Source organism: Dromiciops gliroides, chromosome 2 (genome assembly GCF_019393635.1).
Source record: "Dromiciops gliroides isolate mDroGli1 chromosome 2, mDroGli1.pri, whole genome shotgun sequence".
NCBI lineage: Eukaryota > Metazoa > Chordata > Mammalia > Microbiotheria > Microbiotheriidae > Dromiciops > Dromiciops gliroides.
Genome location: NC_057862.1, coordinates 243,303,438 through 243,319,612, shown reverse-complemented (window position 1 = coordinate 243,319,612; position 16,175 = coordinate 243,303,438). Strand labels below are relative to the sequence as shown.

At 37.9% G+C, this 16,175-nt stretch overlaps 1 protein-coding gene and 1 pseudogene across 1 annotated transcript in view; one reads left to right on the top strand and one right to left on the bottom strand.

The window, feature by feature from the left end:
* Nucleotides 1–8,944, top strand: part of FANCM (FA complementation group M) — a 98,956-nt gene extending 90,012 nt beyond the window's left edge. The window contains 3 exon segments of the mRNA XM_043981388.1: nt 1,839–2,220; nt 3,555–3,846; nt 8,326–8,944. Coding sequence (XP_043837323.1) covers nt 1,839–2,220; nt 3,555–3,846; nt 8,326–8,455 — 804 coding nt within the window. The 3' untranslated portion in view covers nt 8,456–8,944.
* Nucleotides 8,945–14,994: 6,050 nt separating this feature from the next.
* LOC122744695 lies at nt 14,995–15,755 on the bottom strand (annotated as a pseudogene).
* Between the last annotated feature and the right edge of the window lie 420 nt (nt 15,756–16,175).

Below are 16,175 nucleotides of genomic sequence, written 5' to 3'. Positions count from 1 at the left end.
AAGTGTCTAAGGCCAGATTTGAACTCAGGTGTTCCTGAATCCAGGGCCGGTGCTTTATCCACTGCGCCACCTAGCTGCCCCCTATTAATATGTTATTAATAATTAATTATTCATCTGTATATTAATAACAAGAACAACAAAAACAATGTGACTATATCAACAGATTCCAGAAAATGCATTTGACATATGCCACCCTTGCCTGAAATGCTGTGAGCTATTGTCAAAGCTAAACTTGGGGGGGGGGAAGACTATTTATTGAAGATATGTTAATAGCCAATGTAATTAAATTGTAGTTTCATGATGAATTAACGATTATATGTTAAAATCTTTTAAACTTAATGCTGAATCATGTAAAAACAAATGATTACAACTAAAAGAACATATAGTATACTAAAAAAATTTAAGATAAAAAATAAATGTATCTCCTTCATTTTTATATCCATCGTTCTTTATAAGGAGGTAAGTGGTGTTTAATCTTGATTTTGAATGGCCAATGGCTTATCACTTCACTGATCAGATTTCTAATGTTTTGCACAGTTGTTTTTCTCTGTAATGTTTTCATTTTATAAATTTTTCTCTTAGGCCTGCTCCCTTTGTTCTGCATCAGTTCATAAAACTCTTCCATTTTTTTTCTGAAATATCCATTCTATTTCTTTATTTCTATTCCATTTCTATTTCTTTATTTTTTTAATCTAAAAAAATTTAATTTTTTAAAAAAATACTTATTTTAATTATTTTTCCACTTGCATGTAAAGATATTTTTTTTAGTTCCAGATTTTTCTTCCACCCTCCCCTTCCCCTTCCTGAGGACAGCAAGCAATTTGATATAGGTTATATATTACAATTATGCTAAACATATTTCCACGTTAGTCATGTTGTAAGAGAAGAATCAGAACAAAAGAAAAGAAAACTCAAGAAAGAATAAACAAGAACAAAGACAAAAAAGTAACAACAAAAGTGAAAATAGTATGCTTCAATCTGCATTCAGAGTCCATAGTTCTTTTTCTGAATGTGGAGAGCATTTTCTACCATCACTCTTTTGGCATTGTCTTGGATCATTGCATTGCTTAGAAGAGTTAAGTCTATCACAGTTGATCATCACACAATATTGTTGATGCTGTGGACAATGTTCTCTTAGTTCTGTTCATTTCACTCAGCATCAATTCATGTAAGTCTTTCTAGGTTTTTCTGAAATCTGCCTGCTTATCATTTCTTACAGCATAATAGTATTCCATTACATTCATATACCACATCTTGTTTAGCCATTCCCCAATTGATAGGCATCCCCTTGCTTTCCAATTCTTTACTACCACAGAAAGAGCAGTGTCCTTTTCTCTTTTTTATGATCTCTTTGGGATATAGACCTAGTAGTGGTATTGCTGGGTCAAAGGCATTCTGTCATTTCTTTCTTTTCTTTTCTTTTTTTTTTTTTTTTTTTGGTGAGGCAATTGGGGTTAAGTGACTTGCTCAGGGTCACACAGCTAGTAAGTGTTAAGTGTCTGAGGCTGGATTTGAACTCAGGTCCTCCTGACTCCAGGGCTGATGCTCTGACCACTGTGCCACCTAGCTGTCCCCATTCTGTCATTTCTTATGGAACAATAATATATTCTATTATATTTGCATGACACAATTTGTAACTTTCTGGGCGTAAGTCTGAAATGCTTTCATTTATATGAGTTTCTATCTTTGTAGCTGTTCTCTACATTCTTTCTACCACCTTCATGTCATTTTATTTTTCATTTTAATTGGTATCTTTAAACAGTTTGTATAAATAGGAAGAGAATAGTGGGTTTTACTACCTGAATGCCCTTCACGCATGTTTTCTTTTTTTCCCCCAGCTTAATAGTAATCTGGAGGATGTTATTTCAAAACCTTTGGTGTTGTGTGATTCTAGTTCAACGGAAAATTTGGTTCTGACACCTACTTCACTTGGACTTCCAGAGAAAAGTCAAAAAACCTGTATTCTTGTGGATAGCCGGGAAATCTCTTCTGGTTCAGAAATAATATCCTCTTTGAGAACCCTTCATGGATTTGAAGTGGAGGTTTGCCCACTCAATGGCTGTGATTACATTGTTAGCAATCGAATGGCAGTGGAAAGAAAATCTCAATCAGAGATGATAAACAGTATGAATAGATGTAAACTTGTTGAGAAGATTCAGTATTTACAGAATATATTTGAAAGAATATGTGTGATTGTGGAAAAAGACAGAGAAAAAACAGGTTTGTATTTAAATGATGTTTTTTCATGCTTAGGTTAAAAAAAAAAAAGCCAAAACCATTCTTTTGCCTTCAAAGTATAACCTGTCTGGGGCAAGACACCTAGCTTCCCCTTATTTGATTTTTAAAATCCTTTTTGAGCTCTTCTAAGAATTCTTTTTGGACTTTTAAGCAATTCACATTTTTTCTTTGAGGCTTTGCATGTAAGTGCTTTGATTTAGTTGTCTTCTTTTGGGTTTGTGTCTTGATCTTCCCTGTCACTATAGTAACTTCCTATGATCAGGTCCTTTTTTTTTTGATGTTTGCTCATATTTTTTCAGCCTATTTCTTGACCTTTAACTTTATATTAAAGTTTGGCTCTCCTCAGGTAGAATGGATACTGTCGCAAGTTTCAGGGTTTTTTTGTGTGTGTGTGGACCTGTTTTCAGAACTAGTCCTAGGAATCTGTAAGTTTTCAGTTCTTCCAAGTGTGGTGGTCACTGTTCTTTGGACATATGCTATGTTCTGGGAATGACCACAAGCACTCTTTTTCACTCTGGAACTATGATCAAGGTGCCAGCTTCTTGCTAGCGCTTTTTGTCCTGGCACTGCAACCCAAAACTGTATATGGCCAATGGAACAGAATCCTATATCCAGTGCCAGCAAAGGGCCATCTGTAATCTCCTTCTGACCAGTTGTTTGATCCCCTTACTGTAGGCTGAGAGCAAAGCAGTAGCTGATGCACACACACCCCCTCTCCACCCCACCCCACCCCAACCCTCCCAACCCCGGCCAGCTTCTCTCTTCCCAGGGCTTGGCTTGTGCTGTATTGTGTTCCACTCTTAGCCCAGTGAGACAGATTTTTTTTTTTTTTTGCAGAGCAATGAGGGTTAAGTGACTTGCCCAGAGTCACATAGCTAGTTAAGTATCAAGTGTCTGAGGCCAGATTTGAACTTAGGTCTGAGACAGATCTTCTTGGGCTGGAAAATTATTTTACTCTGACCTTTTGTTGGTTTTGCCACTCTAGAATTCCTTTTGAGGCATTATTTTAAAGTTGTTTGGAGGGAAGTTTTGCAGTTGTGTCCCTGCCTTTCCTCTGCTATATTGGCTCTGTGCCTCTTTTCAACTTCTTGTAAATTTCTTGCTTTTTTTTTTTAACTTGTTGAATTCATTGTCATAATTATCTCACCACCTCTTCCCTTTTCTGTTCTCTTATAAACTAGAAGTGGAATTTCTCTAAATTAGTCTGTTTTCAATGTTGAGGCACAAATTAGTATTCTATTAATAATTTTGGGCACATTAATAGTGTATTGTTCTTTTGTTTTTAATGTTTTAATATTTATGTTTTTAAAAATTAGGAGCTGCTTTGAAAGTATTTCAAAGGACCAAGAGCTATGATAGCCTTTTGTCTGCCTTAATTGGTGCTGGAATTCGAATTCTTTTCAGCTCCTGCCAGAAAGAAACTGCAGAATTGATTAAAGAATTGACTTTAGTAGAACAGAGAAAGAATGCCGGTATTCATGTTCCAATAGCTGTGAAAGATAATAAACGTGACATGTTCCAGTTCTATCTAAGTATTCCCAATATAAGCTATATAACAGCTCTAAATATGTGTCACCATTTTTCATCTGTGAAAAAGATGACTAACAGGTATGTTGGCTGTCTTATTTTGACTTTTTATTGTGTGGTGATTATTTAAAACATTCTCTAAGAAATGATTAGTTCAGGTGAAAGTTTCAGTTACCTCTTACCTATTACTTCCTAACACAGAAATTATGGCATTTGAAATAGTTTGGCAGTTGCTGTGATTTTTGTAGAAAGAACACTGAACTAGGAATGGGAAGGCCTCTCCCAATTTTAGTTCTAGTGTTAGCCCTACCTTGTTTGAGATAACCCAGCTAGTTTATCTCTGTTGTATCATTCTGTAAAAGTAAAGGGGTTGAATTAGATGATCACCAAGCTTCCTTCCAGCTCAAAATTTTCATGATTTTAAAAGTTTTAGTATTTGCTAATGCTAAGTTTGAAAATTAAGGTAAAATGAGAAACAGTGGTCTGAGCATGATCATTTTATTAGTTAGGCTAGCAGTAACCAATAAGTTGGGTCAATGGCTTCTCTCTCAATCACCAAAAACCACAAGGTAGGGCATTTCCTTTTCCAGTTCGTTTTACAAATGAGGAATTGAAGCAAACAGGGTTAAGTGACTTGCCCAGGGTCACACAGTTAGTAAGTGTTTGAAGTAGGGCTTATTAGTCTTCATATAATTTTGGGAAATACAAGAGAAGAAAGAACAGAGTTGGGTATGTGGAAAAAACAATGCAATTGGTTACAGGGCTGGCAGTGTCATGGGGATGAGGACAATGTGATTGGTTATGTCAAGAAAAGCAGGCTAGGACCCGTGTGGGGCTAGTAACCAGCCCTCTCTGTCATAGAAGGATCCTTGATTGATTTTTGGGATCAGTCTGCATATTGTAGACCTTGTTAGTGGAACTGAGTCAACAGATTCTCTGGCACCTAAAAAAGTTTATTAGGGAGATAAGACTTTCTTTAATGGTGTAAGGACAGTTCAGGGACAGTTATCTCTTAGGGCTAGATTAGGACTTAAAGATAACACCAGATGTCTTGGTATTTTCCCAGAATCTGAAGGTATGGTAGTTTTTCCCATTAATTATAACTTTAACTCAGGGAAAGAGAAATTCCTGAGCTCAACTCAAGGACATAGAAAGGTAGCTTTAGGTAGTTACAGACTCGATCATAAAAAATCAATGTGAGGGGCAGCTAGGTGGCGCAGTGGATAGAGCACCAGCCCTGGCATCAGGAGTACCTGAGTTCAAATCTGGTCTCAGACACTTAACACTTACTAGCTGTGTGACCCTGAGCAAGTCACTTAACCCCAATTGCCTCACTAAAAAAAAAAAAATCAATGTAGCATAAGATTAGTTACATTGTAGAATCAATACATTAGATATCCATACAGTAGAAACTGGAGGTAATATTAATTTTTATCTTTTTACTAGAAAAACAATAAAGCTCTCAAATAATAACTTTGATTAATCAGTCTGACAATTCATTCTGGGATTATAGGGAACAGATATAGCTACACCCATCTCTATTTGGAATACTGGATTATTAATGGCATCTAATCTGTCAGGGCAACACATATACATACAAAAAAAGATCTAAGGATACATGGAGTAACATGCCATATTATTGGTTAGGTAGATGGCCTTGGAATCAGGAAGACTGGGTTCAGATTCTCTGTTGATCCTGGACAAGACAGTGCCTTAGGGCCTAAGGTAACTTCAAGACTATAAGATGCTGAAAAAGTATAAATTTGTATTGGTCGAGTGAATTTCCTCACTGATAAAAAGAGAGACATAAAATTCTATTTCACTGCCTTGTCCCCTTGGCTTCCAGTCTTGTTCTTGGAAATAAAGACACATATAACCTCAATCCGGGAAATCAGCCAAACCTAGAATAGCAGCCTGATTCAATGGCTAGACAAACAAGATGGTTTGGGCCGGTAAATTTTTATGGTAACAAAGGGATGTTGATGCCTTACTCTAGTAAGGTGTCAATCTGAGGTGAAGCTATTCCTCTGCTTTCATGAGCATACTAATTATATAGGTGTCTAAAGGACATTTAGGTTGATACTGTTTGGAGCTAGATCACTTTACTGCTTAAACTAACTAATCACATACGGATATTTCTGTTGTTACTGCTTTCTTTCACAGAATGAGGAAGGGGTACAGCCTGATGAATTTAAAACAGACCATTTAAAATGCTGAAATGAATTTGCTTAGATATGATTACATTTAATGGGGAATTGGAGAGATACACCACACTCCCTACTTTTTATTATTATTATTTTTTTAATTTAATTTTATTTTTTAGTGAGGCAGTTGAGGTTAAATGACTTGCCCAGGGTCACACAGCTGGTAAGTGTTAAGTGTCTGAGGTCGGATTTGAACTCAAGTCCTACTGACTCCAGGGCCAGTGCTCTATCCACTGCGCCACCTAGCTGCCCCCCCCCCTTTTTCTTAACTCATTAAATGATGTAAAGTGTTTAAGACAGTGGCCTACAAAGTGGGGAACACAGGATGATTCATTGGGGGCAGGAAGAAAATATAACAACTAATATTTTAATATAAAGCATAAACATATTAATTTTAAATATTATTTATTATATAAGCAGCATGTATGGTGAAGTGAGTACAGAAATGACTTTGTAGTCAGAAAGATTTGGATCGAAGTGTTGCCTCTAGCAGTACTTTCTTGACTTTGTGAGCTAGATCAAGTCACTTAACCTCTTAATCCTCAGCAACTCTCTAAGACTACAAGTTGCATAGCAGGTACCGATCTGTTGGTAGAAGCACTTTTATATCATTGAAATCACAGAGTCAGCTAAAAAATCCAAAATAAAATCTGAAATGTTTACCACGTGAATTAACACTGGCATCAGTGTGTCTGATTTGTGTCACCTTTGGTATGCAAGGTATCCTGAGGGAAGTGATTACAAACTTGACGGTTTGAGAATCATGCCCTCACTAGCTGTTCACTTTCAGCTCATTGTGACATACTGTACTTTGTGTGTTCTTGATTGAGTATACAAATTATCTAGTTTTAATTAAATTAACTCTCCATTAAATGGACAACTGGTTTAAAAGATTCCTTCATAGAACCCACAAATTGAAGGTAATGCTATTAAGGTTAGTATAAGAAAACAATAAGAAAATGGCAGAGCTGACACTTCTACTCTTTTAGTCACATACTGTAAAAACAAAAACACTATCATAAATTTCGACAAGAAGTTGGCCAGAAGCATTAAAAATTATGAAGAATATTACTTAAAATATAGATTTACATTCAATTTTGTTATGATGAACTTTACCTGAAGTACATATTGTTATGTTTTGACGTAGCAGCTAATGATAACATGAAGCCTTCATGATTAGGAAGACAATTTTTTTGGTCTAAAATGATACCTATAAATATTGTCATATCTTCGACTTAAGACATAGAAACAGAATTTTCTAACCTGTTTTTTAAAAAATCTACTCAATGAAAGTATTTAGTGTGTTTTGAATCCATTTGCTAAAAATATAAAAATGCAACAATTAATGTATCATCAGGGAATAGACTAGTCACATTTTAGCAAAAAAAAAAACCCTTTGAATAAATTGGTGGATCAAACTTCAAAATGAGTATCATAATTTATTGAGTGCAGTCAGGGAAACACTTATTCCATTTGTATATATTTATCTTTCTGAGGTATCCTTTTCAGCTGTGATAGCTGTTAAAACCAAGTATTAAAATAAGCGGAACTGAACTAAAGCCATACATTTGAATCACTTTATCACAAAATGTTAAATCAGGATTCTTTTAAAAATGATATACATTCAATTATATTGTCCTTGCTAAAAATAAGTAATACTTTAAGTATTTTATTATTTGCTAGTTACATATAGAGATAGTTTTCAACATTTCTTTTTATAAGATTTCTAGTTCCAAATTTTTCTCCCTCCCTCACCCGCTCCAAGAGAGCAAGCAATTTGATACAGGTTATATATGTACAATCATATTAAACATATTTCTGCATTAGTCATGCTGTGAAAGAAGAATCAGAACAAAAAGGAAAAACTCAAAAAAGAAAAACAAAAAAAGTAGAAATAGTATGGTTCAATCTGCATCTAGATTCCACAATTCTTTTTTTCTGGATTTGGAGAACATTTTCCAACATGAGTCCTTTGGAACTATCTTGGACAATATATTGTATTGCTGAGAAGAGTCAAGTCTATCACAGTAATGCTTATTTTTTAAAACATTTCTAATTTTGTTTTCATCTCATTGTTTTAAAATGTCTGTGTATGTTTTATAAGTAAAAAACAATAGTACAGTACTACATGTATATAATTTGCAAATATATTCTCAAAATTTTTTTATTAATAGGAGTATAAGACCAGAAAAGTCTGGAGACCACTAATATAGAACATACAATTTCTTTAAAAAAGCTTTATTAATAATTTATTAAATGTGGTTTTATTATTTTTGTAGGGAAGATAAGCATATTAAATACTGTCCCCCAAAAAGTCCTCTTGTAAACATTTCTTTTCATTTCATTTATTTTTCAGCTCTCTTGAAGAAATCTCTCTGAATGCACAAGTAAGTCATCAGAAAGCTGAGGAGATCTATCATTATATCCACTATGCCTTTGATGTGCAAATGTTACCAGACATTGTTAAAAATGGTAGATTGAAATAGGACATATCATCGCAAACAACTTAGGATGGACTCAGCAAGTACATAAAAAGAGAAAGAATTCTCACAAAACAAATTGCTTTCATAATTGTTATATTTTTATTTAATGGAAGAAATTGTGTTAATAAGAAAGTATTTCTTTTTTAAGCTAAAGAATAAGTATATATGTTATACCTGGATTGATTTTTAAGTACCCATAAGCACTTAATTTGGCTGAATATATTAAAAGCCAGGATCTTTTTGTGAGGTAGGAAAAATGAAGTACACATTGCTCTAGTGTGTCTCAGAGTGTAGGAAACAAGAGAATTGTCTTGAAATTTCTCCAAAAATGGAACGATTATCAATATCAGCTATTATCATGAATGGGTAATTGTTCCCCCCCACACATTCCCTATACTGTTGCCAGGTAGAATTATCATTGCAAAACCCAAAAATTTGATAATTAACTGGGGATTTTTGTAAATAATGTAAAATAAACTTGTTGCAAAAGTTCTTGGCTCAGTCCACCTAATTAATACCAAATTTCCATTCTTTTTTGTTGTTTTATTGATGCTTTAAAAAAATCATTTGGACTTCTCAATGATTCTCTCCCCCCCCCACCCCCAAACCCTCTTAAAACAATTAAGACTGCGTGGAAATACAGGATAGTAGCAGTTATAGGTTATCTGCCAAAGTGATATCCCTAAATCAAAGATTTGACCCTGTTATTCTCATGCTCAATAAACATTAGTAGCTTCTTGTTGCTTCTAGTATCAAATACAAACTCCTCTATGTTCCAGTGTACTTATCCAGGTTGATTACATGTTACTCCCATTTCCCATTTCCCAAACCTTTCCCCCCTTCTCCTATGACCAGATGATGAACCTGTGAACTTTGAAAGATTGAAAGATATGGAATTCCCAATGGCATTGGTAGCAGTATCCCCAGAGCAGCAGTGACTTATAGTAGTGTCTTCAATGGGAACTGAGATACACAATGAAGACAGGTTAGACACAGTGAGAAAAGACAGCTTCAGAACTTTACAAGGCTCAAAAGGCAACTTACCCCTAAACAGAACTTCGTGAAGACTCCATGAGTGAAGAGGATTTTCAGTAACCAGGACCTGTGAATTTACTCTTTGACCAGATGTGTTCTTCAGATTTAAGCTCAAGAGGAGAATGCAAGTCCAATTTTTTTGTGGGGGGGAATGTGACAACTCTCTTTGCAATTTGTAAATACCCTTTTTTAAAAGCTAAATTAATCTGGAAGCTAAGTGATACAGTGGATAAAGTGCTGAACCTGGAGTCATGAAGACCCAACTTCAAATTTGGCCTCGGGTGCTTACTAGATATGTGACTTTGTACCAGACACTTTGCCTCAGTTACCTCAATTGTAAAATGCAAAGCACATGACTATGTAGAGCTAGGAAGTTATGGTGAGTAAATTTAACAAGTGATAGCATTTTAGATTTGGAGGGGATTAGAGCTAATTCAACCTTCCCTCATTTTATACAGGAAACAGGCCTAGAGAGCTGAAGTGATTTCCTATTGTCAGCTTGTTTTAGTGACAGATCGGGGATTAGCGCTTTAGTCTTCTGATTCAAGTGTAGTAGTTTTGTAGTTAAAGGACCAAATTCAAAACCTGACCTAGCTATTTACTACTCATGTGACCTTGAGCAAGTGATTTAACTTTTCTTGCCTTTAGTTTCCTTATCTATATTTGGCTTACACTTACATTGATGAGTGAGGTTCCCAGATCATGGCTGCTGTGTTCCTTCAGGTAGCTAAGTGTAGCTCTGAGAGTCTGGGGTTTGTTTTTCTAGTACCATAGCATATGAGCACCCATGTAGTGTGCTTCTTGCCTTGTTATGGACTGAGAATCACTTTAGTCAGCCTGACCTTAAGTTTAAGCTTTTAGGAAGAGGTAGTACCAACGTGGCATTGTGGGGACAAAACATCCCTCCAAAGTCTGTGACAATCTCCTACCAGTAAATACAGAGTCCAGAGGGAAAGTGGGTTCAACCTTTAGAGAACACATGACAAATTCAATTCAGTAAACATTTATTAAGTGCCTACTTTGTGCCAAGCACTGTCCTTAGTGCTGGGGATACAAGTAAGAAAAAGAAAGATAGTCCCTGTCCTCAAGAAACTTATAATCTAATGCAAAGGGGAAAACTTGGATCTCCTGCATGCTAGATGCCCTTTTCTCCACTTTATGGGCTGCTCAAAAAGTTTCCTCAGGCATAGTGTAGCTTTTTTGCTGGGCTCTTTGTCAACCTGTGAATCTATATCCAGTGTGTCCTCAGCTCCTAATTCAGGCACTATTGCCTGCCGCTATTGATAGAGTGAAGGATGGCATTAAGACACTAATAAAAAACTCCCAAGGTTCAAAAGCAGGTGGAAGAAACCAAGCCTGAAGTCCAAGTACTCTCCTTCCTTCTGCTTCCTCATCCGAGAGACTCCTGGCTGGGGTAGGGGGGTAGGAGGTTAGATGGAATATTTCCTCTCTGCTGCTCACTAGGATGATAATCTGCTTCACCTTGGAATGATATGTTACAGAAGACAAATTTCTTCAACTAATATGAATACTCTTCCCATCCAGCACTGCTCCTGTTTATTCAGTAGCTAGGAAGAGAAAATTGTTTAAGACCTTTTCACTCTTATTTGCTCTGAGGTCCTTTCCCCATCTAGTCCCTATGATCTTCCCACTGCATTTTGCTGTCTTCCTAAGACAGGAATCTTTTTCACTTAAAAGGTAAGGGTCAGATTGATTCTCTGCTGCTTGTGCTAATTTTGGTCTAACAATTAATACCAGGAAAACAGGTTCTCCACCAGCCAGCCCACACTATCCATACGTGGAACCATTGGTTCTAGCACATGGAGACATTTTTAATGTTGTGGATAAGTTCACTTACCTTGGCAGTATACTTTCTTTCTTTTTTTTTTTTTGTGAGGCAATTGGGGTTAAGTGACTTGCCCAGGGTCACACAGCTAGTAAGTGTTAAGTGTCTGAGGCCAGATTTGAACTCAGGTACGCCTTATTCCAGGGCCAGTGCTCTATCCACTGCGCCACCTAGCTGCCCCCGGCAGTATACTTTCTAGGGATGTACACATGGATGACGAAGTTGACACATGCATTGCCAGAGCTAGCTCAATGTTTGGGAGGCTCCAATGGAAAGAGTGGGAGAGAAAAAGTATTAGATTGCTTACCAAAATGAAGGACTACAGAGCCCTTGTGCTGACCTCATTGTTGTGTGCCTGTGAAACCTGGACAGTCTACCAGTGCCATGCCAGGAAACTGAATCACTTCCATTTGAATTGTCTTAGATTCTGAAGATCATCTGGCAAGAAGGTACTAGACACTGAGGTCCTTTCTCAAGCTAAAATGCCAAGCATTCAAACTCTACTGCAGAGAGCACAGCTCTGATAGGCTGGCCATGTTCTTTGAATGCCAAGTGTACTTTTGTCTAAAAGACTTTTATGATGAGCTCACTCAAGACAGGTGCTCACATGGTGGTTAGAAATGATACAAGAGGGGCAGCTAGGTGGCACAGTGGATAGAGCACCAGCCCTGGAGTCAGGAGTACCTGAGTTCAGATCCGGCCTCAGACACTTAACACTTACTAGCTGTGTGACCCTGGGCAAGTCACTTAACCCCAATTGCCTCACTTAAAAAAAAAAAAAAAGAAAAATGATACAAGGACACTCTCAAGATCTCTCGGAAGAACTTTGAAATCAATTGTGTGACATGGGAGATGCTGCACAGGACTACCCAGCAAGGTGTGCCCTCATCAAAGATGATGCTGAGCTCTTTGAACGAAATAGAATTGAAGTAGCTCAAAAGATATGAGAGATGCACCAATTTAGAGACATCTCCACAACAAATGTTCATAAGGACTTTTTTGTGCCCAACCTATGGTAGAGCCTTCCTTCTATGCTTGTTTTGGTCAAATTGGCTACAATTGGCCTCACTGTACCTTGACTGCAACATAGCAATGCCATTTTGGTCCTCTTCGACAACAAAGAACAACCAACCAACCAAGAGTCGGAATGGGGCTCAGGGGAATTCTGGATGGAGAGTAGAATCGCTTATAATGGAATTTTTTGTGTGTGTGTGAGGTAATTGGGATTAAGTGACTTCCCCAGGGTCACACAGCTAGTAAGTGTCAAATGTTTGAGGCCGGATTTGAACTCAGTTACTCCTGAATCCAGGGCCGGTGCTTTATCCACTGTGCTACCTAGCTGCCTCCTATAATGGATTTTTAATGCAGCTCTTTTGTCCTTTCAAATGGCCTTAATTCCTTTAAAATAATAATTAAAAAAAAATTCTTGAAGGCTCTTTCTCTCTTATACTAGGTGACTGGCTCCATGCGCTCAGGGCCTTGGCTATCATAGATACCTTAACAGTCTGTTGTGGAACCATGGAACTCTAAGAGCTGTAGTTGTGAAATGGGGATAATAGAGGAACTTACTTCCTCCATCTCCTCCCTTACTCAGGAAGATCTGAGTTCATCTCAGACACTAGCTATGTGACTGTTTAATGTCCTTCAGCCTCATTTTCCTTATCTGTAAAAAGGGGATAGTAATAGCACCTACCTCACAGGATTGTTGTATTAAATAAGGCCACATATGTAAAGCACTTTTTAGACCTTAAATTGCTATTTATATGATAGCTTTTGTTATCATAATCATAGGGTTGTTGTGAGGAAAATGCTTTATGAGTCTTTAAAACACTATACAGGGAGGGGGCAGCTAGGTGGTGCAGTGGATAAAGCACCGGCCCTGGATTCAGGAATACCTGAGTTCAAATCCGGCCTCAGACACTTGACACTTACTAGCTGTGTGACCCTGGGCAAGTCACTTAACCCCAATTGTCTCACCAAAAAAACCAAAAAACCCACTATATAGGATACAGCTAGGTGGTGCAGTGGATAAAGCACCAGCCCTGGATTCAGGAAGACCCGAGTTCAAATCCAGCCTCGGACACTTGACACTTACTAGCTGTGTGACCCTGGGCAAGTCACTTAACCCTCATTGGTCTGCAAAACCAAAAAAACACTGTAGAAATATGAGCTTTTATTTTTATTTTTATTTTTTGGTAAGGCAATTGGTAAGTGTTAAGTGTCTGAGGCCAAATTTGAACTCAGGTACTCCTGACTCCAGGGCTGGTGCTCTATCCACTGTGCCACCTAGCTGCCCCAATATGAGCTATTATTACAACTTGTACTTCCTGCTATTCTTTATTTTCTGTCTTTTTCTATATGTCTTTTTCTTCTCTCATAGGGTCATAGACCTATAATTGGAAGGGACCTCTGAGGGTATCTAGTCCAAGCTTTTCATTTTACAGATGAGAAAATTGAGGCCTAGAGGGATCAGGGGACTTACCTAAGGTTACTGTTTCATTCCTGTCTGGGCTTTAACTTCTTTCTTTATGATGTCTCAGAACATCATGGCTGATCTCTCTGCTCCAGTGACTCCTTCCTTTGGTCAGTTCCTCCTGATGCTGCCATTTTGTGGAAATTGCCCAGGCCAGTCATGCTCATGTCTTTATTCCTCTCTAGACTACGCTTGACCTCTCTCTCTACCATTCTCCCATTCAGGTACTTTTCCCACCCTCATATTTCCTTTCCAGCTTCCTTTCCTGTGTTGTCTTCCCCCATTAGTATTTAACTCCAGGACAGGGGCTGTATCTAACATATCTTTTTTGGTATTCTTCATAGCAGTGCACACATAGTAGGGCTTAATTAATACTGGTTAATAAATAAAAGTTAAAAACATACACAATCACTTCTCAGATAGGAGACTGCTTTCGAGTCAGAGGATCCTAGATCAAACCTAACCTCTGATGCTGACTACTTGTGTGGCTTTAGGTCATAAGCATTTATTAAGCGCTTACTGGGGCAGCTAGATGGTGCAGTGGATAGAGCACCGGCCCTGGAATCAGGAGTACCTGAGTTCAAATCTGGCCTCAGACACTTAACACTTACTAGCTGTGTGACCCTGGGCAAGTCACTTAACTCCAATTGCCTCACTAAAAAAAAAAAGCACTTATTATGTGTCAGGCATAAATACAAACCAAAAGAAAAACAGCCCCTGTCCTCAAGGGTACCCTCGTCCTCACCATGTACTCTAAGCTCCAACTAAACTCAAAATCCTGGTAACCTATTATACATCCTACACCTTCCCTGCCTCATTGACTTTGCTCATGTTCCCCATGTCTAGTGAGCTACAAGAGTGTAATTTCTTTTTATTATTATTATTCAGTAGTATATTTATTGAGTCCAATTTATCACATCCCATTTTTGGCCCTTGGAGACCTATGGTGCATACCCTTTCTACCAGGCTCATTTCTGCACATTACCCCTTTCATTAGCATAAAGGAATTTCCTAGGAAACGAAGCTGGCCATGGCTAACTTTTACCTGTGTCATTAGTATTGAGTAGCAGTGGCCAACTATCTGCATATGATGTGTCTAAGAATATATGGTAGCATCCCTGAAACCAGTCATTGAGAAGGAAATGAGAGGAGTCATCTATGATCCCTTTAATGCAAGGCACTGTCGCCCTAGAGGAGCCACTCCTTGGTTCTTGGTTTCAGAGGAGGTGGAGAATCATCAGTGTCATTAAGCACACACAACATGTAATTCCCAGTGTAGATGAGAAATTGTCTGGTGACTTGTGCAGCAAACTGCAAGTAGCTTAGCACAGCTCTGGCAAATGCACACTGGATGCCATAGGACACAGAAGATATTTCATCCATGATGGCTTTCATGTTTAAGCTTCCAAGGAAGCCTTTGGGATTCAACTTACACAAGTCAAAAGTGACTCTTGGGGCAGCTAGGTAGCACAGTGGATAAAGCACCGGCCTTGGATTCAGGAGTACCTGAGTTCAAATCCGGCCTGAGACACTTGACACTTACTAGCTCTGTGAGTCACTTAACCCCCTTTGCCCCGCCCCCCAAAAAAAAAAAAAGTGACTTGCTATTCCAGACCTTTTTTGCTTCTGAGTAACATATTTAGGACCCAGTGTCCACTTCTGGCCTTTTTCCTAGGGTCTGAAAGAATTCTTCAGTATCTACAACTGTGCCATCTTTCAACACTAAAGTAACTGGCCCAGTAGTAATTGCTAGAGCATCCAGGGTCTTGGGAATGAGTTCCTTCAGTGTATTGGCTGTCACCCCACGCCTGGCTGCTTCAGTCATGATTTGAGACCTTCAAAGGCCAAGATGAATACATGAGGGGAGTTAACAGGACTTGTTTGGTTTGTGATCCCACAAAAGTAAAGGGTTGTATCAGGTTTCCAGCACAGCCCCTGGCAGTGTCCATAACATGGTGACCTTTGTTGTTTAAGATTTATAAAGTGCTTTACAAATATTAACTCTTTTTATCCTCACAACAACCCTGACCTCATGTATAGCTTATATTGAATTGCCTGAGTTCTTGGGGGAGGGGTGGGGGAGAGGGAGGGAGGAAGAGAATTTGGAACAAAAAGGGTTTGAAAAATTGATGTCAAAAGTTGTGTTTTACATGTAATCTGGTAAAATAAAATTCTAAATTAAAAAACAAAAGAGAAAAAAAACAACCGTGACCTCATTTTGCAGATGAGAAAACTGAGGCAGATAAAAGTTAAGTGACTGGCTAGTAGTCTGAGGTCACATTTGAACTCAGGCTTTCCTGACTCCAGTTCCAGGGGCTCTCTATACACTGTATCACCGCCTTGCTGTTGATTCCTAATAGTTTCATCTC